Source organism: Phoenix dactylifera, unplaced genomic scaffold (genome assembly GCF_009389715.1).
Source record: "Phoenix dactylifera cultivar Barhee BC4 unplaced genomic scaffold, palm_55x_up_171113_PBpolish2nd_filt_p 000298F, whole genome shotgun sequence".
Classification (NCBI taxonomy): domain Eukaryota; kingdom Viridiplantae; phylum Streptophyta; class Magnoliopsida; order Arecales; family Arecaceae; genus Phoenix; species Phoenix dactylifera.
The window spans coordinates 126,949-149,907 of record NW_024067775.1 but is presented as its reverse complement, the minus strand read 5'-3'; the positions used below and the strand labels follow the sequence as shown (position 1 = coordinate 149,907).

General features: G+C 35.7%; 1 protein-coding gene and 1 long non-coding RNA gene across 2 annotated transcripts; one reads left to right on the top strand and one right to left on the bottom strand.

The window, feature by feature from the left end:
• Positions 1-236: 236 nt before the first annotated feature.
• Positions 237-15,054, bottom strand: LOC108511763. Its single transcript, XR_003388148.2, has 4 exons — positions 14,610-15,054; positions 12,961-13,113; positions 12,428-12,572; positions 237-725 (listed from the first exon to the last, which is right to left on the bottom strand). It is a non-coding gene; the product is annotated as an uncharacterized LOC108511763 (long non-coding RNA).
• LOC103720467 (histidine kinase 1-like) lies at positions 443-21,421 on the top strand. The gene is made up of 13 exons (XM_017846017.3): positions 443-692; positions 1,685-1,924; positions 2,017-2,787; positions 4,976-5,223; positions 7,909-8,068; positions 10,024-10,150; positions 11,389-11,478; positions 13,407-13,598; positions 13,682-13,751; positions 13,931-13,973; positions 16,383-16,523; positions 18,612-20,090; positions 20,995-21,421. Exons 1-13 carry the CDS (start codon positions 474-476, stop codon positions 21,208-21,210), a joined length of 3,996 nt encoding a protein of 1,331 aa, XP_017701506.2. The 5' UTR covers positions 443-473; the 3' UTR covers positions 21,211-21,421.
• The last annotated feature ends 1,538 nt before the right edge of the window (positions 21,422-22,959 follow it).

Below are 22,959 nucleotides of genomic sequence, written 5' to 3'. Positions count from 1 at the left end.
GAGACATCAAAATGGCAACATGATAATGATACAATGCGATCTTCGTTTGGTTTTGGACAACAAATATGAGTTATTTTGCTCTTTCTCTGTCTCTGTTTACAGGTAACTTGAACCAACAACTCAGAACTCCCTGATGTAGCATCCGATAGAGAATTCCTTCAAACCCAAAATCACCCTTGACACTAAATTTAAGTCAGATAAGAAAAGAGAGTTACTTCCAAGATTAGTCGAGGTCATCAGAGTAATTTTAGCGCTCTCTATCATTTTAAATTTCTGTCCGCCATCCAGCCAACTTTTGGAGAATAACAATGGCCGAGAGAATATGGAAGAAAAATCAGATGACAAAACCACTTTTTGAAATTCGCTACAAAATCCATGTTCAATAAGTGGGAATCGACAAAGCTCGATTACTTCACCACAATGGCTCTTTAGGAGTGCAGAATATTTTATCTCATGTTCTGGGTAGATGAAGCATGGCAGGAGCACATCAGACTTCTTCAGCTGTGATGAAGCCATTGGCAAAGCTTTTCAAGAAGCTCCAGGCCTTCGTCAAGTGCAGAGAGAACAGAACATCCATCCTTCCACAGAGGGAAATTGTCCCTGGGCAGCCAGAAGAAGAGGAATTCAGCTACCAAACTACGCGCTGTCTCCCCTCCTACTACAGCATCTTTGTTGCACGCCTGGCCATCATGGTAGGTGGTTTTGCTGGCTCTTTGTTTTGATTTCTGGAAAACAATTTGGATATCTTGCCTCAAATGAATACGTGAGATTAAATACTAGTAAAAAGAATAACGAAGAAGATCATAATGATTCTGATTTCTGAAAGTAAATACTACTTCCTTGGGAAGGCATAAGTATTGTAGATAAAAACTCCATGACATATATGCCTGTGACCCAGTGTTAGTAAATAAACTTCATCCATACAGATGCAAGCATACTGCAGTTTGGGATCCAGAAATGCAGTAGAATCATTCAAAAAAAAAGAATTCCATGATTTTGGAAGCATAAAACAACAGATTTAAGATAGTGACCACATAAGCTGAGGGTCCACTTTCTTTTCCATATCTTTCGATGTTCCCAACTGGCCAAATATTTTGGTCCTACATCTTTTCCTAAGTTGCTTCATATAATTGTCAGTAAAATGACAGACTTGGTACATTTGAGGGTTGTCTAATTTCTAAATAATCTTTATATAACTAGTTCCTAGAATGGCGTGCAAAAGATGTTATCCAGGAAATTGGCAACTAAGCTGCCAATGAACCAATATATTCATCCAATGATAAGATTTCCTAATTTGCTTGTTACAATACAAAAGCTTAAAGATTAAGTTATCATGAATATGTTGAAGCCTATGCAAAATCCAGCTGAACTCTCTCTCTTCCCTTCCCTCCCCCCCTCTCCCTCTCTTTTTGCATGATGTTGGTGAGGACATGACTTCTTGCATGATTGTGCCATATCACTAATTTGATTGAAGGCGTGGTTGCTTAACACAGAACACCGACCCAATTATTGCTGCCAATGTGTTACAAACTGTCAACAAATAATTCAGGAAATTTGAAGAAGCAACAACTTTTTCAAATTTGGTATTCAAACATCTTTTATATTGTACCAAAATGAATATGCTTTTATAGAAATCAACATACATGTCATAAATAGCTACTATTCTTCTTTCTTCTAATTGCAGGTCATGCTCGCCATTTTAATTGGGATGTTAACCATGCTGACATGGCATTTTACAAAGGTCTATACAACAAACTCTATAAATAGCTTAGCTTATGGCCTTCGCTATGAACTTCTACAGCGACCCATTTTAAGAGTGTGGAACATCCTGAATTCCACTGTAGAAATAACAATGGCCCAAGTTAAGCTCTCTGAATATGTCATCGGTCGTTATGAGAAACCATTGGCCGAAGAACAAGTTGAGGTCGACACATCACTCATTATTTATCATTTTGTTCCAAATTTGTTTTCCCATAGAAAACACCTCAAAGTAATTGGTATTATTGATCTTGACAGCTATACCAAATGATGAGGGATGTAACGTGGGCACTTTTTTCAAGCAGAACAGCTCTTAATTCAGTAACCATAAGTTACAGAAATGGATTTGTCCAGGCATTTCATAGAGACCTCCGGAGCAACACTACATTCTACATCTACTGTGAACTAGTAAATTCATCAGTCAATCAAGGAAAAGCACATCGTGGCCATATTCACAAATCTAGAGACAAACATGCCTCTGCCATTTGGTATAGAGAAAGACTTGATCCTGTCACTGGGGAAAAAAAGGGTGATCGGAAGCAAATACCCCCAGATGATCTGATTAAAATTGCAGGTCTCCAAGAAGTACGAGATGGTGCTGCTTCATGGCGTGTAAACGTGGGCAAGTTTACAGACTCACCGCTGCTTTCAGCGGCATTACCAGTCAGGCATCCTTCTGGAGGAAGCATAGTGGCAGCTGTTGGTGTCACAACAGCACTTAAAAGCGTTGGTCAGCTGATGAAGGAACTTGTAGACTTCCACAGTGGCTACATGTATTTGACTTCTTTGGAGGGTTATGTACTTGCAACATCTACAGATGCTCCACTATTGAGGAATACAACAGGTCGGAAGCTTATGATGGCTACCGATTTGGAAGATCATATTATAAGATCAGGAGCAGAGTGGTTACAGAGAGCGTATGGCAATAAGTTTCCGATCAATCATGAAGTTCATGCTGAAAATGTCTTGTTGGGTAATCAGCGATACTACATAGATTCATTTTTCCTAAATCTGAAAAGGCTTCCCTTGGTAAGAATTCCAAGTCTGAAAATTAAAACTGTATGTTAATTCAAGGTATGCAGCTGGGCTTCTTCCGCAAAGTCTGGTATAATATGGCTTAATGCACTAATAAGACAAAAAGGTTTTCCTTTGAGATTGTTATACATTCTTCACCTTTAGATCGCCTATGTAAATAACCGAGACTTATCAGTGACAACAATATTGATGCTGCTTATCGATTTTCTTTTTTGTTTTACTAGAATCTTAATACTGCTACTATATTGTTAGTAAGAGGAGTTTTATACCAGAATATCTTCATATTCTTCAAGTTTTTCTTTGTTGTTTTACTAGAATCTTAATACTGCCATTATATTGTTAGTAAGAGGAGTTTTATACCAGAATATCTTCATATTCTTCAAGTTTTTCTTTTTTGTTTTACTAGAATCTTAAATTCTTAATACTGCCATTATATTGTTAGTAAGAGGAGTTTTATACCAGAATATCTTCATATTCTTCAAGTATCCTTGTTTGAATACCCATATCAAGTGATTCGACTTTTATTTTCAACATGTATGTAAAGAAACAGCACAAAATAATTATCAAGGTAATAAATGAAAGAAACAGAAAAGGAGGAACAAGCAGAAAAGGGCAAAAAAACTGAGGGTCCACTTGGATGAACTACAAAATCATGATATTTCATAATTTTCCATGTAATTTGAAACAAAAAGCTACAATTTTCATTAAAAAATTATGATTTTATGACATTAGGTGTTTCATTGTCCCATGAAATTTCATAAAAGCTCTTAAACAAAATTGGAGCTTTATACTCTGAGCAGAATTTTCCAAGTTCATGCTCTTTCTCCTGACCATCATCCATTTTTTCTCTTTTGAACCTTATCTTTCTAACAATAAAACCTTCTCTTTAAAAAAAAAGCCTAGGAAAGTTATTATTTTGAAACAAAACTCTCTGATCACAGCCTTAAAAGACTTCCTGTGAAGGAGAAAGCCCAGTTGCCTCTAAATTGGGCATTTTAGGTTGGAAATGGAAGGTGCAAGAGCAAGCTGCAAGAGCATTGAATTGACTCCTTTTTATTTGGAGGTGACCTGAAAATAACCCATTCTGGTCCAAATTAAAGTCATCTAGTCAGGCTCAGATTGAAAAGTTGGACCAATTCAAATCTGGATAGGATACTGAATAACATATGAACCTTTTAAGACACAAGACAGCCAAAAGCTAACAAAATATGTCATTTCTCAATTGAACCAACCATCCAAAAAATTTAAGCAAATAATGTGCTGTAGTTATAACTTTATGTAACTAATCATTAACTTTTCTTTTATCAAAGCAACCTAAATATGATTCTCAATTAATCTTACGCAGAATAGGTTATTGAGACTGCGTACATGTTGGCATATTTGTTTTTTTTCCTTACATGATACTTTCAGGATGCAATCAAGTAACCTAATCTACACATGCTCTCCATGGTTTGTTTCTGGGTTATTGTCAACTGGATTCATCCAAGAAAACCTAATGGACTATTAAAATAAATCTTAAACCTGATCGAACTGAATAAAAAATGGAGTGGATGAGGCTCGGATTCAAATTTTTGGTCCCATTCAGACATGGATCAGACTTGGGTTGTGCCAAACACCATCCAACCTAACCCTCTTGCATCCCTGTGAAAGAGAATGGGGAGCAGGAACTTTGCAAAAGATCCTAATAGATAATTACGAATGAGTATCCAGTTAAGACTTGTTATAGTTTGTAAGTAGACATTATTATTTAAATGTTTTACATGGAGAAGTAACAATAGCTATTTTTGTACACTTGATTGGAAAACAAAAAGATTGGAAAAAAATGAAAGGGTTTATTCAATTCAGCATCAGCCAAAGCTACCTATAGGTATGTTTGTTGGCACCAACTTACATGTAGAACTCAGATAGGTTTAGGACAAAGTACCGCAAACTGATGGAACTGGATGATTCAAATTGACTTTTCCTATTACATTTTTTGGTGGTATGATATAGGTGTTTAGAAGACTGATTAAAGGAATCTTCCAAATTAGAAGAAAGAAATTGTGTAACATACCTTCAATAGGGTTTATATTATAAGACAAGTTTCATCAGTCTCTTTTGTTTGTTGCCTAAGATGACATCACTGGCAATTTATGCTTCCAGCTTTCCATGAAAGTTTTATTGTAATTGGAACTTTCTGCAGGTGGGGGCAATCATCATTCCAAGGAAATACATAATGGGAAAGGTTGACCATATAGGCTTTACAACATTGGTTATACTGATATCTGCATCTATTTGCTTTCTTGCTATTGGCTGTGTTTGCATATTAATATTGACAAGTGGTGTCTCAAAGGCAATGAAACTCAAAGCAGAACTAATAAGTCATTTAGATGCAAGAAGGCGAGCAGAGGCATCAAGCAACTACAAAAGTCGGTTTTTAGCAAACATGAGGTGATTAAACATTTCATAATTATCTTGCAGTATAATATCAAATATGATCTTCCTATTACTGTTAAAAGGTCTGGGAATTATTCATTGCACATCACTGCTAGAGGATTGGCTCCGACTGCAGGTAGGGTAAAATATGCAGTGGTCATGCAAATACATAGGCTCTTCTCTACACCCGACATAGGGAAATGGCAATATTAGCACTTAAATGTCCTGAGGAAGAATGAATTTTTACATAAAATACAATTTAAGATGGAACCATGTAAAACCACCATTATCGTAACCCCCTTTTCAAATGAACACATGTTGATGTTCCAGTTTTTAAAAGGATAATGTATTTGTACCAGAAAGTTTTTGTACTATTAGACATATTGCTGTATAAAAGGAATAGTTTAGTTGCTTTTCATCTTTATACACATTGTATCTACATATATGGGAGTACCCATTAAATTTGTAATTAATAATCTATTATTCTGCTTGTACTTACCACATAAAAGTAACATATTTTACTATCCAACACTCATCAGAATTTGTCATAAAAACTTGCAAGTCTTATAGTGAGAGATGGTCATCTAATTTGCTTTCTACTACTGGATGTGGTATTCTCATCAATAAGGTCTGAAGCATCGATTGAAACCAATTGGTATTAGCTAGGGGCAATCTGAAAATTACCCTATTTCTTGGGTTGGCCAGTTTCAGTTGAAACCAGCAAGGCCAACATTTTTTAGACAAAATGGATCATATGCAGCGAGAGACGATCTGAAATTGACCCTCTTTTCTGGGTTTCAGCCCATTTCTGATGATATCAGTGTGACCAACTTTTTTAATAAAAACATCTATTTAATTTATAATATATCATTTTGAATGTTTGGGTCAAGGTCAGATGAGATTTTGAGCAAGAAAGTACTTTATAAAGGCTAACTAATGTCAACAACTAAAAAACACCATCACCAAAACAATAACAGTTGAGTTCTACTCTACAATAGTGAAGGAAAAGACTTCAATTCACTAAGGACTAAAAGTTTGATAATTACTAAACTATGAATTTTAAACAATTAAAGTTTATTAAGTAAATAAAATATATTTTCTATTACAATATTATTGGTATTTTTTAAACTTTCATCTTGTATATAGTATTAACTTTAGCCTAAAACTACTAAAACTGCACAGGAAACAAAATTTTGTGGAATAATTTTTCTTGAAATGTTTCGTGATATTTTTCTTGATTTCGTTATTTTCTTCTTTTTAACCAATTTCTTTTGAAAATTTCCTGATTCCTTTGACAGAAACTCCAAAACTTGGAGTTTGAGCATAATCACAAAAGATGCTTCCAAAACCTCCACAAGTTTGACCAAGACAAAATTGAAACCAAAGGTTCAAATTTCAAAGTCTTGCTTATCGAACTCTATACAATTTTAAATTACCTGTCATCAATGGAATCCAACTATCATTTGCTACAATTGCTAATCTAACATCAATGGCATTACAGTAATGACACAGGCAATTTATAATCTACTCAAACAGGGCATCTATTCCAAATAAAATCTTCTACATGCCTTCATAATCCCAAGAATTCAACAGTCAAAATTCATGATGTGTGGAAAGTGCTGATACAATTATATTACTCTACAATCAGGGTATTTTAAAACTAGCAATTTTTCTCTAAATTGGAAATGTATTCCCAATCAAATCTTACAGATGGTTTCAAAATCCAAAGAATTCAACAGTCAAAATTCTTGATGTGTGGAAAAATGCTGACACAATTATAGCACTCTACAATAAGGGTGTTTTAAAACTAGCAATTTTTTCTCTAGAATGTTGTCTGTTCTCTAAAATGTATGTATGTATGTTCACTCCTAGCAGTTCAAGGAGAATATTTTATAATATTAGACACTTTTCTTACCAGTATCTTGCTTATCTTAATTGCTATTGAGCTTTATCCAATGTAGTAACAAAATTTTTTGAGTTATTGAAAAAAAAAGTCTCTTATTATTCATGGATATTTCTATCATTTTTATTTTATTTCATTTTTCAAAAAGGTGCATATTTATTTTTTCATAATTTTTACAGATCATCCATGTTTTCTTGTGAATATTTTGTGAATCATTACAAAAATTTACTAAATTTTTCAGTATTTTTTTCTGTATTCATTTCTCCATTTTTTGAATTTCCGTTCTCCGTTCTTTGAATTTTGCTGAATTGCGAACTTACGTCGTTTAAGAAAATAATCAAATCTTGAATTTGTAACTTCTGATCCAAATTATTGAGCCTCTCTCTCTCTCTCATGCGTGATACATAACCTAGAAACTTCTGATGATACATTTTTCTCCATTTCATACATTTCTTTCTATTTTTTTCTGTGTTCCTTTCCGATATTTTGCGTGCTGGTTTCAACTCTAAGCCCATCCTTTTGAGTGGTATCTTTCTTGCACCTTATCACCACTTCTACCATTATTTGTTACTTTCCATCTCACTTGAACATGGATCATCCCTTTTGCACTAGTTCTAGTCATACTGGAACAGATTTAGCTTCCAGTAATATCATGACATTGAGAAATTATCAAGCTTAATCTGTTTGTTCGCTTGTAAACTTCTTGCTCTCTTAGTTGTTCAAATAGGTAAAAGTTTATTCTGTTAATTCTTCACTTTAATAAATCTACTTAAAAGTTTTGTTCTTTTATCCTACAGTCATGAACTGCGAACACCAATGGCTGCAGTAATTGGGTTATTGGACATTCTTATATATGATAACTGTCTTACAAATGAGCAATTTGCTACAGTTACACAGATTCGCAAATGCTCAACTGCCTTACTTCGGCTACTGAATAACATCTTGGATCTCAGTAAGGTAAAAGTAATTCAATTTATAGAATTGTTCCCCGGAGAGAGAAAGACGGAAAACTGAGAGCGCTTATCATAAATTCCTTTAGTATTCTATTTTGAAGCTGCATTTTTTCCTGGTACATTCTATTATTGCTGCTCCATGATGTACACATTACTAGCCATTACTTGGTAGTACAGTATTATCAGAACTTGTGTTTCTGAAATTCTTGATTAAAAGAATTTAAGTATACCTGCTTATCTCATATATTCTTCATAATCATTTCACATTTACCTTTTTCTCATTCCACTTCATTGCTAGCCACTTACCAAATTTGCTTCACAGAAAAACACACAATCTTATAAGCTTTTTACATGATTAATTCTGGAGATCTGACTGGCTGTAAAGGACTTAGTATACCTGCTATGTAACCAAGTTTCTATTTCGGACTCCAATTATGCAATCAATTGTTCAAAAAAAAGAACTCAAGAAAATTGTTCTCAGGAAAAAAAAAATGAGTGAAGGCCTACAGTTATGCACCTTTGGGGCCTCCTTCAATGTTACACCTGGAGAACTACTGTTATTTCATCCAAAAGTTCCTTCTTTATTATAATAGTTTAAATCTAGAAGCACTTAAGGCTACAAATGATTTCCAGCATATTTTTTCCCTCTTATAATGAAAAAGGCATCCTAAATCATACAACCGTTTTAATGAAAGAGACACTGGTATAAACCATCTTACTGGCAAGACAATAGATGATTTTTCAATGTATAATCAGTTCAAGAAAGAGAAATAGAGGAAAAAGAATCCTTGGTGCTACCTACCAATTGAACAGGTAAAGATCCATGTCAAAGAAGATCAGGAAAAAAAACCATCAGTATGAACGTCTACAAGTAATGCGAGAGTAACAGCTTCGTTGAGTTTTTAATTGAATCCATTTGATTACTAACGTGAAATAAAGCTGTTTCCTGATGGGGATTTTTATTTTTGATGAATCTGATTGCTCCATTATCTGGATTCTTGCATAATTCATGCTCTCATTTCGAAAAAAAAATGTACTGCAGTGTTACAACACAATCTTCTTCAACCTGTAATTATGGAACCAGAACTTTTGCATATAATGTCCTATTTTTTCTCTTAACTATGAAGACCCACTTCATTGCCTTCATTGCAAAATTCATATACATATACATACGTATATACATACATACACACACACACAAGTATATGTGTGTGTATGTATAAATATGCATAGCGAGAGAGAGAGAGAGAGAGAGAGAAACACATACATATAGATCCCATAATCAACAGCAGGTACACTTAGGAAATGGGTGTATTTTTTAGATTCCTAGGACAAGCAAGCACATGACCAAGCATCACCTGAACTTATTAAATTAATGAATCACATGCTTTAACCATTATCAAGAAATATATAGATATACATATTGAAGTTATTAAACTAGCCCTAGTTAAGAACAGCACAAATAAATAAAAAGGCATACTCTGGGAGCTTTTTGAAGCCAATGTAAATTAATTTAGTAGGAAAATTAATAGGTGACAGATTTGGGTCCAGCTGTTGGCACCCCTCTCCTCAAGACTGTGCTGGGGGGAGGTTCCAATTTTGAACCCAAATGGCAGCAAGCCCCCCATATTCTCAAAAAAAAAAAAAAAAAAAAAAAAAAAAAAAACTAATAGAAGAGAAACTTGACAAAAAATTGATACTAGAGCTGTTTAGAGGAGCCCTTGTATCATATTGTATATGCAATATATGAAGGCAAGTACAACTCGGCTTTCAAATATTGAACATGCATCAAGCCTTTTGTTAAGAAGTGCTACCAGTTATGTTCTTACCAACAGACAAGACTTTGATAACATGCACATTCACTATTGATTATTCTTTCTGGTGATGTCCTCACATATTATCTAAGACAAAGTCAGAGTCACACAAGCCATTTCATAATAGTCCACAACGTCATTGCAGGTTGAATCTGGAAAGTTAGTACTTGAAGAAGCAGAATTTGACTTGGGGCGAGAACTTGAAGGACTTGTTGACATGTTCTCAGTACAATGCATTAACCATAACGTGGAGACCACACTAGATCTCTCTGGTGTGTTTACCAACTTTTAATTAGATCTCCAGAAAACATTATATAAAAGTTTGATAACATATAAACATCATAATCTAAAAATAAATATTCTTATTGGATATAGAAAGTATGAAAGTTGAACATGTCAACTGTTAGAAAATATTTCTGACCAGATTCAATAAAAAGTTTCTAAAAAGTAATAATGCAGTTATTCCATTTTCAGATTACCAAATCTATGGGTTTCAACAGCCTCATGTACTTTCTCTATTAATTGCACCATAAACTTTTCCGACTTTGAGATAAAGGTATATGCTCTAAAAAATTAGAACAACTTATAATTTCTTCAAAAAGGTGAAATCACCATAAGCTGAGCCAATTACCAAGATTTTAAGTTCCGGTGGGAAGGCGGGCATCCCAGCCGTCCCATCCTATTCCTATGAGAAAACGAGAGTGAGATGGGGTCGGGACTCCAAAACTCATCCATATAGGGAGAGAAGAAGAAAGATGAAAGAAAAAAAAGAAAGGAGAAATGAAGAAAAGGAAAACATGAAAGGAAAGAAGAAGAAAAAAGAAAGAAAGGAAGAGAGAAGAAGAAAAAGGAAAAAAGAAATAAAGGAAGGGATAAGAAAAAAAAGAAAAAGAAAAGGAAAGAATGGAAGGTAGAAGAAAAAGAAAGGAAGGAAGGAAGGAAAGAAGAAAAAGAAATAAAAGAAAGAAAAGAAAAGAAGAAGGGGAGAGCGATGAGGATACCTACACCACCACCAAGACGGGATGGGACAGCGGGGCATCTCATTTTATGGAAAAACTAGGACACCGCATCCCACAGGATTTAAAACCTTGCCAATTACAAGTAAAGGTGTTGCAGAATTATCCTGACCAAGTGATAAGAGATATCAAGATCTTCTCTTATGCCTTAACGTTACTATGTATGAGTTAGAATCTACAAAACAACTCTTCCAATTAACTGATTTTTAATGACTGACGATGAAATTACCTGCCAATGGGAACTGCATTACTTGGTGCTGATTCAAATAACAAGAAAATTGCTTTTGATGCAAAAGATAGTTCGAAAATCACATATAATATTGCATATTATATTTTATTTGCTTGACCAAAAGATCTAACTGAAGGAGTTGAAAGATTATATATAAAAAGAACAGAGTATAACTAGTTGCGCATATATTAACTTCTGATTTTTCAGGGGCACTGTCTCAATTTGCAATATCATATAACTCTGTTATGTGCCCTTTCTTTTGTAGATGACATGCCAAAAGTAGTTCGAGGAGACTCTGCAAGAATAGTTCAAATATTTACAAATCTCATAAGCAATTCCATAAAGTTCACATCAGGTAAGTATCTCAACATCAACCATGAGTCATATACTCTTGATGTTGACAAATTATACAAAAATTTTGTTAGAAATCAAGATGTCTTATCATCTCAAAGAGGTATATGTTGTCTTTTTTATCAAAGCAAGATAGTTGGAGGATGGGAATAATGGAATGAAACAAAGTTGGAAGGTGAAGTGAAAGATTTTAGTTCCTTTTTTTTTCAAAGTGCCAAATTTTATTTACTTTTTTTCATGCATGGCAACTTTTCTGTTTCCATCTATTTACCAAGGGGGCCACATTCAAATCCTGTGGCCTACCAAGATAATTACGTACAAGTTTAACTTTATCTAGCTTCTACCAACTTCTATCCAAATAAAAGAAGATAATTACTGACTCTTCCATCTTCATCTGAGAAGAATCCTAGATAATAATGAAACATAAAAAAGAACAGCTCCATATAGAACAAACGAGATAAAAATAATACCCAAACCCGTATCTCCACCCCCAAATATAATGATAAGACTCCAAAGATAATCCGAATCAATATTAATAGTATCAATAAAAATTGGATTTCACCAGTTTCTTTTTCTTTTTTATGTGAACGAGGAATAATACTGTAAAGGGTTCATTTGTGCTAAACCAATTCAGATAAGTAGATATTTGACCATACTTCGCATGATTGCCTAGTATAAAGCTTTGTGTAATTTTCATGTTGTTTGTCAGGAATCATAGCAATCATTTTGTAAAAGCATCTTGCTTCACAATATTTTTAAAATCTAGGAAGGCCAAATAAAAAAAAAAAAAAAAACAGGGAGTAGAGTTCAACAGAAAATTGTTGAAACATCCATATTAGTCCATGTGCTGTAAGAAGGTTCATGTAGTTCCACTTGCCTGGTTCAAAATCATTGTTCTCCGAGTTTCCAGTGGATAAAGAATTTTAGCAAGAAAACAAGGAATAAATGCCAACCTTTGAGCAAGGCCAACTTGTTGTGAAAGCAAGCAATTTTGTTGAAGACCCACAGCACCAGAATCGACAGCAACTCTTCAAGAACTGAGAGTATAAAGCTCGTGATGGATTTCTAATAAAACATCAACATCCGGACCCTATTCACCTACACACGATAATTAATATACAAGGAAGATAAGAGAAGCAAAAGACAAGCAACAATATTTATAAAATCATTAGCAAACTTTGATACAGCCAATAGGCCCAATACACGGAGGATGGCACAGAAAAAAAAGGCATTATGCATGTAGGAAACATCAGCAAGTAATTTATTAAACAGAGGCAATGTTTACAAGCTTTTGTAGTCAGATTATCAAGTGAGTCTTCATCAGTGAATTGGAGCTCAGTTAAGTAGTGTCTAAAGTACAACTATCAGTCAAGAAACATTAGAGATCTGATAGCATTATGTAAACGAGACTTATGTGGAAAAGAAAAATGTTCCATGAAAGAGTAAGAAATCATATATTTAAGAAGAAGAGAGTTCTAGGTTTTACAGTTTATATAAACTTCATAAGTGCTACTTGGTTGGTTGAAGCAAATAATTTTGTAGTGATCATTCGATTCTTTTGTAAATATTGATCACAATAACCCTATTGTTCATGAACAATTTGAAAGATGCATTTGCCACTGTCATCCTGCAACCAAGCCTGAAAGAACAAAAGAAAGGTGACATATTACAATTAAGAATTTAGGATCGTGAAGATTTAGTAAAGCCGCAAGAAAAAGATGAAACGAACATCATTCCAGGAAGAAATTCTCAGAAAATCACAAAATAGGTCAACTTGATTAAAGACATTCTTCACATAGAAACTCTCAAAAAATCACAAAAAAAGCCGTTTTTGTTATTTTAGTCTATAATGCCACATACAAGTCTAACAAACTTTTCAATGTAAAAAACTTATGAGAACATTAACAGACAGCATTTTTGAATGAGTTTCAGAGGGCCATATTATTCTACGTGGATGGTGTGACAACTCAAATCATTCGAGTAGGCCTGAGTGTCCTGAAGATCAAAAGATGTCACAGTGCACCCTCAGAAACAAATCAAAGCAACATGAGAATATTGTGAAAAAGGAATACCAGAAAAATGAGAAAATCACTCTGTGGTTTGAGGTTGAAGACACAGGTTGCGGTAAGCAATTATTCTCCTCATGTCGGCCATCTCCTAGTGATTTTTGAGACAAAGCTAGCGTTTTGTAATCTAATGCTTTGCAGGAATTGATCCAAGCAAATGGGAATCAGTATTTGAAAGCTTTGAGCAGGCTGATCCATCAACTACACGAATGTAAGCAGGTTAACTATATCCTACAGCATACTTTGTTACAGCTACTGTATGTTTAATAGTGTCTAACATCAGTATTCAATAAGTACAGGGATCTCCGGTTAAAGAAATAGTGTATCTCTACTATAAGAATGCTTTTTTTTGTGTGTGTGTGTGTGTGTGTGGTTTGTCATCATTTGCAGGCATGGAGGAACTGGTCTTGGCCTGTGCATCGTGCGCAACTTGGTGAGTTAAACATTACCAACATGCTTGATTTGAATTAAAATTTTATTGGCACATTCCAAAGTATTTCTGCAGATTCAAGAGAAAAGAAATTGAAGTTCCAAATCATATAATCCCTTGAAACCCAAACAAAGTACTGTCAAATTTTGCTATTTCATTCAGAAACTCAAAGCATAATCATGAGTTTCACATCATTTTATCCAATGAAACTGGATACAGCTGAAATGCAGGCAGCATCACCAATATCCAAGCTGAAACATAATTTAAAGTTGATTCTGTATGTGTTAGCAAAATCTAACCTCTGAACTAACAAAACACTTGTTACACAATGGGGAAAACAATTCCACAGCAACCAACAATATCAATACTTTCCTTACCAAAAAAGTATTTATTGCGAGCAGTAGTATTTCATTAAAAAGAATTATTTGAAAGAGTCTTCCCAAGTAATAAGAAGTTGTAGCCTACAACTGAAGGCTCATTGAACTGGTACCGCGGGTCGTAACGGCCAACGACCGGTTCGGCACGCTACAGGTCCGTACCGTGTCACTTCGGGGTGTACCCAAATAGGGAGATGGAGGGGGAGAAGAAGAAGGACAGTGAGAAGGAAAGAGAGACAGAGGGAGGGAGAGCAGCCGGTACCATCGTGGTTCGAGGAGAGCGGCGGCCACGGGAGGAGGGGGCTCCGATTCTTTGCGGCGAGGAGCTTTTCTGTGATGGAAGGCAACTGGAAGGGGGGTGAGATGACCTTCATTGAGAGATCGATATGAAGCATACCAGCAAGTGGTGGAGATCAGAACCCTCGGAGAGAGAGAGAGAGAGAGGCAAGGAGAGGGAGAGGGGGCGAGGGGGAGGAAGGGAACGGGCTCCAGTTCTTCGTGGCGGGGGGCTTTCCGGCGATAGAAGGCGACCAGAAGGGAACAAAAGGGTCTTCATTGAGAGATCGAGGGGTGGCGCATCGATGAGGGGTGGAGATTGGAATTCTACGAGAGAGATCACGAAATCGAGGGCTCAGGACCATCTGGGGGATCGGGGTTTTATTAAGGCCGAACCATTCATACCGTCCAAATCATTTCGATTCTCGCTGGTTTGTGGTTCGGTACGGCCCGAAGCATCGCAAATAGCCAACCTTGTTGCAACTCTTTTTTTCCTTTGTCAAAATGGTATGAAGATTGATGGATATTCAAATAGCACCATCATTAGGTACTCGCGAGTACTTCCAGTCAAAGTTTTAAAGCCAGTGCCGGTACCCATACAAGTTACTGGCTGGTATAGCACATGATAGAAATTCTGGTCAGCACACCCCATGGCATGGCCTATTTTAGCCTGACATAGGGTTTAATGCCTTTTTCTAAAAAAAAAGGGCTAGTTAGGTTGCCATTTTGATGGGTGATTGAGTGGGTTTAGGGTCGGAGGTGCGCTGCCGGTGGAATATGGTTGCTCCACGATATTCGTAGACTTTGGAGTGAGTGTGTCTTTCATCGAGCTATACATGTCTACAGGAGGCGAACAGTGCTGTGAATTGGGTGGTCTTTTATACAATTCATCATTTCAGAGGATTTATCTTGGAGAACCACATGTCTGCCCCTTCTTTTTTGCACTATCTCTTTTTTTTTTTGAATTTTGTAGATTGTACCCGCACCTATTATGTGTGAGTCATCGATGTGTACACACACAAAAAAAAAAGTCATTTTGATGCATCAAAATATTATTTTATTGGAGTCATCAGGCCTTAATCAATTAGAAACGCGTGCATGCATGTTAATACATATGAAAGGCAAATATGATGAAATTTCCATCTCATGCACTTTTTTTGGTTATCAAGTCAAGCACTATTAGTAGACACATTGTAGTTGAAACCTGATTATAAGTTACTATTTTATATATGAATCTCCACAATTCCATATGCAAATAAGATAAAAAATGTTCTGACAACTTATGGCTAGATACTGAGCAAAACAAAGTAATACCTACAGTGTCATCATTCACCTCAATCCTCGCTCACATTATTCAAAGCCATCAACAAAAAAACAAAAAAAATCTATAAAAAAAAAGGGTTCTGCATTAAAACCTCATAAACCGAAAACAGATAGGGAATTCATCATTAATAATTGACATAAGCACTAACTAAAGGAGACTGCAATCATGGAAACACAATGTTGGAGTCTTGGAAATACAAAGAAATTTTCATCACTTGTAATCAAGATGAACATTTACCACTAATTCTAAAGTTCTGATCATGTTTATTGAAGCATGGAGAATTGTATTCCATGCTTTAATACCATCAAAGATCTACTTCTTTGCAAGTTAAATTTAAAAATAGCATATGAAATCATTCATTTCTACTTCTGTCATGAAGAACAACTTTTCTTCTCACCAAAGATATTGAAGTTTGTACCTTATGATGGTTCCTAGGTAAACAAGATGGGTGGAGAAATAAAAGTTGTGAAGAAGGATGGTCAGGGGACCTTGATACAGTTATACTTGGTCCTTGGAATGTCTGAGGATTGCACTATAAATAGCTTCCAGACAGAGTTTGGCAAATATAGTTTGAAGGTAAGTAGTCTAATACATCAATTCTTCTTCATCTTCCTAGTACACTGATTTTACTCATCAAAATCTACCTTTTCCCACAAAATACATCCCTTTTTTTTTTTTAAGTAAGATTCTTGACTACTAAGTACTAACTATATAACAAATGAATAAAGATGGCTGAGTCCATTCAAATAAAAAGGGAAAAAATCAACCAGAACAAGTTATATACATGCTAATATGCTGCCTTCTGCCAGACATTACATGCAAATAAACCTAATAAAGTCCATTTTTTGTATGCATATGACCTATACATGACTAAATTGTTAGAGAAAAAGAAACTGTCAGAAAGTAATTAGGAGAGTTTCTTTAGTCACTAAACAAGATAGAAAGTATTGCTCCTTTTAGGTGGAGTAGGATCAACAACTAGAAAATCGACAACTGTTCAATTCTGCATCAAGCATGATATGACATCTTAGTAGCAGGCAAGTTTGATTATCAGTGGAAGTGCAAGACCAAGAACCAATATAAACTGGGCTAAGCAGCTTACAAAAAGTCATGTAACATGCTGCAGGAAGTAAAATGTTTTTTTTTTTTGGTAGGAAAAGGAAAATGTTGAAGACCCATGGAAAAAAAGAGTGGCTGAGCTTACAAACAAGCATATCTATCTAGTGAAAATTTGAAGATTTGGAGAACGACAGATGAAGGAAAAACATGTAGCATCAATTTGTTAGAAAAAAACTAACCTGTTAATTCAGATACAATAGCTGCATCCAAAATTTTTTAAAAAAAAGAAAATGAAAAAAAGATATGATGGAGCAAATAGGATGATTCTACCCATTTTTCATTGGACTGGTAAAAAATCTTTGATGAGTACTAAGTTTTAACAGGTCAGTTAATAAAGAAGACAGTGGCAAACTTTATGAAAATATCGACAGTATTGAAGGCATGTATATGGGCTCAATGTCCAGTGCAAGAACTACTTATGAGGAGACTGGGAAGTGGGAAGTCCCAAGTTGCACTAGCCTAGACTGGGGTTCACCTTTAAGACCTAACTTTGATACTTGTCAAGGAAGCAATAGCTGCAAATTTCAACATGAGGCACTTCAATCCTATGTATTATACAAACAACAAACACCTCGATACCTTCTGTCCAGTAAATCTGCTGAAGAACTGTACTCTGAAAATCAAGGTATATTTAGAGAAGAAAAAGCATACAACAAAGAATTCAAGACACTGGCGACTAAGAGAGGATTGGAAGGTGAAGAAGAAACATGGGAGAAAGAAGTAATAGTAGATTGTAGTTGTAGGGTGCTTTTTCCATCATTTAGTTCCTTTGGGCAGCATTCAAAAACAGTTAAAAGACCATCCTGCATCCATAACCATAACCACAAAGCCTGGTCAAAGGTAGGAGTCACAAGCAAAAGGTCAGTGTCAACAGCACAAGAGCAAATAGCTAGGAGTCCTTTCGTTATCTATAGGTTAAGTTTCAGAAGCGAAAAAACGGAAAGAGTAAAAAGAATAACCAATTCTAAACATAGAGAGGTAGAGAAGAATGATTGGATTTTGGATGAAAATATGTAAATGTTGGAAGTATAGATAACATAGATAGTAACATAGACATAAGATGATGAAGATGCATTTGCAACAGTCCATCTTCTTTTTCTTTTGTTTTAAGATGATCATTTTAGGGTGCAATTGGAGGTTTTAAATTTTAAGCTGATGATTTGATCTTTTTTATTCAAAATTTTCAGATTAAAGTCAATTTTTTTGGAGGTGTTTTTTTTCCAAATGAGAAAAGTCTAAAATAGAAAATTATAAGATGATTGGGGGGGAGAAAATCATGAATTAGAAAAATTCCACTAGAAGTATGGCCAAATGTGCAGAACTCTAAAATAATGAATTGTAATATCTAGCTCCCCAAAAATCATGACTTGAGTGCATGTCAAAAGTTGCTTTTAGGAAACAATTTTCTTTGTGCTCCAAAAGTTTTAAGGACAGTAGATAACAGGGGCAAATTTCCACAGTACTTACAGGAACTACATTCAATATATCCCTGGTTCTCCCCAAAGAAACCAGCATTTGGAGAGTAACTTTAAAGTTACTGTGCAGGTCTTGCTCGCATTACATGGCAAGCAAAGCAGATCTATTATGTCCCAGTGGTTGAGGGGAAAAGGGGTTCTCACATGGGAAGCATCTGAATGGAATGGACTGACACAAATCCTTCAGCATGTTTTCCAGGGAAATATGGAGTGCTCAACAAGTGAACCAATAAACTTGAGCAGAATGAGAGTTGTTCCTGGGGAAAACAATGTTCACAAAATGGGAGGTCAAGATATTCTCATTGTAGTGGACATATCGCTGCTCGACCAAAGTACAAACATATGGAATCAGCAGTTGATCTTCTTAGATCAATACAGTGGAAAAGCAAAATTTGCATGGATGTTGAGCCATGATACCTCCAACGCCATCAAGGTGGAGCTGCGACGGAGAAGGCACTTTTTGATGATAAACAAACCATTATACAAGACAAAGATGACCCAAATCATGCATGCCGCTGTCAATGAGGGAAACTTCGAAAACCAAGAAGGTAGCAATCAGTTAAACTCAACCATGGACGAAGACTTGCATGAAAGCCATGACTTGGATTCCATTCATTTTGATGCTATCAGTTCAGATGTTTCTGACATATCTGATACAGATAACCGAGATTCAAAAATTAATACGTTTTACAGTGAAGAAGAAATAATAGAAAGAATTCCAGGATATCATCAACCTTCTTATTCTAATTCACGAAAAATATCTACTCAAAGAGTCTCCCTGGATAAAATTATAAAAAAGCCCAACATTTTGTTGGAAACAGAGAACTTAATAAATATGTCGAAAGACTTCACCGAAACTGACAAGCATGGAGGCATAAGCATGGAATATTCATGTTGCTATGAGTATAAGCAAGACCATAAAAAGAACATGATTGGTTCAATAACAGATAACTTGCAAGACAACAAAACCCGAGCAGCGGTTGGCAACAAAGATGCCCTTCTTAAGTTGAATCAGCTGCATGATGGAGGAGAAAGTAAGATAGAGCAAGAATGTCAATGGAATGTCAAGCCTACTTTGTATGACAAAGGAGACATCAAACAAAAAATGATGGCAGAAACAAGCGTGGCATCATCGGGTAATACCCATGCAGAAGGAATGGAAAAACAACTGAGCACAGAAAGGTCAATTGAACTTGGTTATAGAGGTTCAAGGCTCCTTGAAAATCAAGATATGCATTATAGTGTGCGTAAGAATGACTGTGTAGCTTTAAGCACAATAGTTCCAGACCAAGATTCTCTTGGAGGCTTATGTATACTGCTTGCCGAAGATAACCCAATACTACAGAGAATTGCAACAGCCATGTTGGAGAAAAAAGGAGCCAAAGTTATAGCTGTAGGTGATGGAATGCAGGCAGTAGATGCTATAAAATGCATGTTATGTGCAGAAGAGAGTAAAAGACAAAATTCAACTCTTCAAGATGGTGTAGCAGAAGGACTGAGTGAACTGCAAAAATATACATCATTCGATCTGGTTCTAATGGATTGCCAGGTATCATTCTCATGATAAGCATTATGTTACACATTCAAAACCTTCCTTTCTATTAGCTTTCTATTTTTTCAAGTTTATAATATGTGATTGCTTGATTTCCTTTCTATTTTTCTATTTACTTTTCTCTACAAGCCTTTTCTCTTCTCACAAATAAGTGCTCTAGAAATTGAAATTGCTTGTGAGCTAATATCAGAGTCAAATAAGATCAGAGATCTAATCATAGTAATCCATAAGTTAAATGGTTTGGGATTGTAAATCATTCTGTATATTGTCTTTGTTTGTGTGACGCGATAACTCTTATTATAAATTTTACATTTAGGACAAAGAATACTGGAAGGGCTAAATTTATCATGTCAAAATTTCAAATATCCATTAGGAATCGTAACACCTAAAGAAGCTAGCTAAAAGGTGGATCGCATTTTCCCAATAATATTTTCAAAAGACAGCCAGCCAGTTTTTCGTTCATATTTTTGTTGGTAGGTGTAAAAGGTATGTCTTTCTGGAATTCTCAAGAAAGATTATACATCTGAATCAAAATTAAGATCCTTCAAGAGAACAAAAGAGGTTTGTGTGCTGGTGTTTTTTTTTTGGAAACAGAGTACAAAGATCCAATAATATGATTTTCTCTTCTAGTTATGCAAACCAATCAACTTTCCTTCTGTACTTCTAGAAATGGAAAAGCAAACCATGATCTCCCTACCATAGAGGATGCATCAAGACTTGAGATGGTTGTACTTCAGTATTACTAAATACACCCTGATGTGTTCAGATGATCATATAGTATTGTTTAAAACAAAAAAGGCCAGGTGCTGAGAGCACAAAAAATGTAGTTACTTGGATTAATTTCTTCTGCTGGTAACAGAGTGCAGATTATAAACTTTGGCTATGTCAATAAGAATTGCAGATGCCCAAGCTGGATGGCTATGAAGCGACAAAAGCAATTAGAAATCTTGAGGCAGGAACTGGCTTGCATATCCCAATTGTTGCAGTGACAGCACATGCAATGTCATCTGATGAAGCCAAATGCTTGGAAGTAGGGATGGATGCATATCTGACAAAACCAATTGACAGCAAGCTGATGGTGTCTACCATTCTCTCCCTGACTAAGAGAGATGTTTGACAGTGAATTTGTCATTATAAAAGAAATGTTTAAGCTTTCAATTATTCAGGACAACATATTTCAGAGCATCACAAATGCCTTCAGCAACAAGTAACATCCTGTTAAGTTACAAGCAATTACATTGGAAGCATGACTGCAGAACTTGCATGCTGAACTATTGTGACTTAAAATTTCTAATTTTGATGCCTAAAGTTGAGGAACTGCAGTAAAAGATTGGCATCTTGGTGGTTGGTTCTTGCTGAAACATTCAGATATTATTCATAAGATTGCACTTAGCAATGCTACTGAAAACACTGCCAACCAATTCCCTTATTTCTTCTTCTCATGCTTCTTTGAATCTTGCATCAGATTTGATCAGTCTCTTTAACAAAGCAATCAACACTTCGAATGCAAAGCTCCATATATATGAACTTCCAAATAAATAGTAATAGTTTTGAGATTGTTGATGATGACATGGTACAGGAAATCCAGAAACTAGAAGAATAAATTTTCTGAAAAATTAGATTCCCTACAGCTTAATTGTCTGTTTCGTTATCACATAAGATAAATCTAATTTAGAGATAAAAGAGAACATGATATGAACTGGCTTACAAGTGTGAAGGTCATCCGTGGCTAGCCTAATAGTGCCAAATAAAAAAAAAATCATAATGTGGAACCTGAACTACATTCATAATCCAACAGGTACTCATAGCCATATAAAGATCCCTCGTTTCAATTTCTACCGATTCCCTTAGAATAGAACTTAAGCACGGTGGGAGATGGGATTAGTAGTGGTACCAAAGGTGGTGGTGTGGCAGCTAGAAAGGAGCTTTGTAGCCAGAGGGAAGGTGCTGACTTCGTCATCAGAGGCTCGAACTCTAGGGTAGTGGCTTTTAGAAATTGCTAAATCTTCAATACCTTAGTTCCTCGAAGCAGACTGAGGGCGGCACAGGCTGGCTTGAGCGATGCTCAACGAGTGTTGCAGGCTAGCTCTGCCATACTTAAGGGCGACTTGGCTATTGTTGGATTCAGAGTGGCTCCAACAACGGTGGAGGGGGCTACCCCTACTTCAGGATATTTGGGCAATGTTGAGTGATGGTGCGGCCTTTCAGGCCAAGCATGTTTCAAAGAGGTAAACGGGGCCGCAAACTAGGTGGCTTCGTATGTGGCTGATCATTCCGAAGGCACCCTGTGGGTTGGGGAAGGAGAGTTGCCTAGAGCGCTCTAGAACTTACTATTTTCTGAGTTTATTAAATGTATCCGTCCTAAAAATGTATGAATCATCCATTTTCAACAAAAAAAGAAAAGAAAAAAAAGAAAAAAGAAGAGAGAAAGGAGCCTTGCATACGATGCATTGGGCCTTATATATGATACATTGTAACAGGGCCATCTATATGGTCTTTATCGCATTGTTTGGGTCTCAGCTTAGTATGGACCAAGGGGCCCATTAACAGTAACGTTATCCTGATAGATGATCCTGGTTATGTGAGAGGAGACATTGATGTTTACGTTATTAAGAAGGCCATCAATTTGACAGTCGAGTAGTTTGATGATTCAATAAAAGGCTTGGGTGCCATCCCTCATCATTTATGAGGTATAGTTGCATGAAGATTCGCCAATCTCAAGCCAACTATCATGTAAGCTCATACTTAGGGTGCTAAATCTACAGGCAACTAGTTTTGTTTATCAGATGAATTTTTCTTTTGTTTTTTGATTTTTCATGAAATGCACATGGGCTTGCACAGAAGTTGGAAAATGAAGTAGAAAATT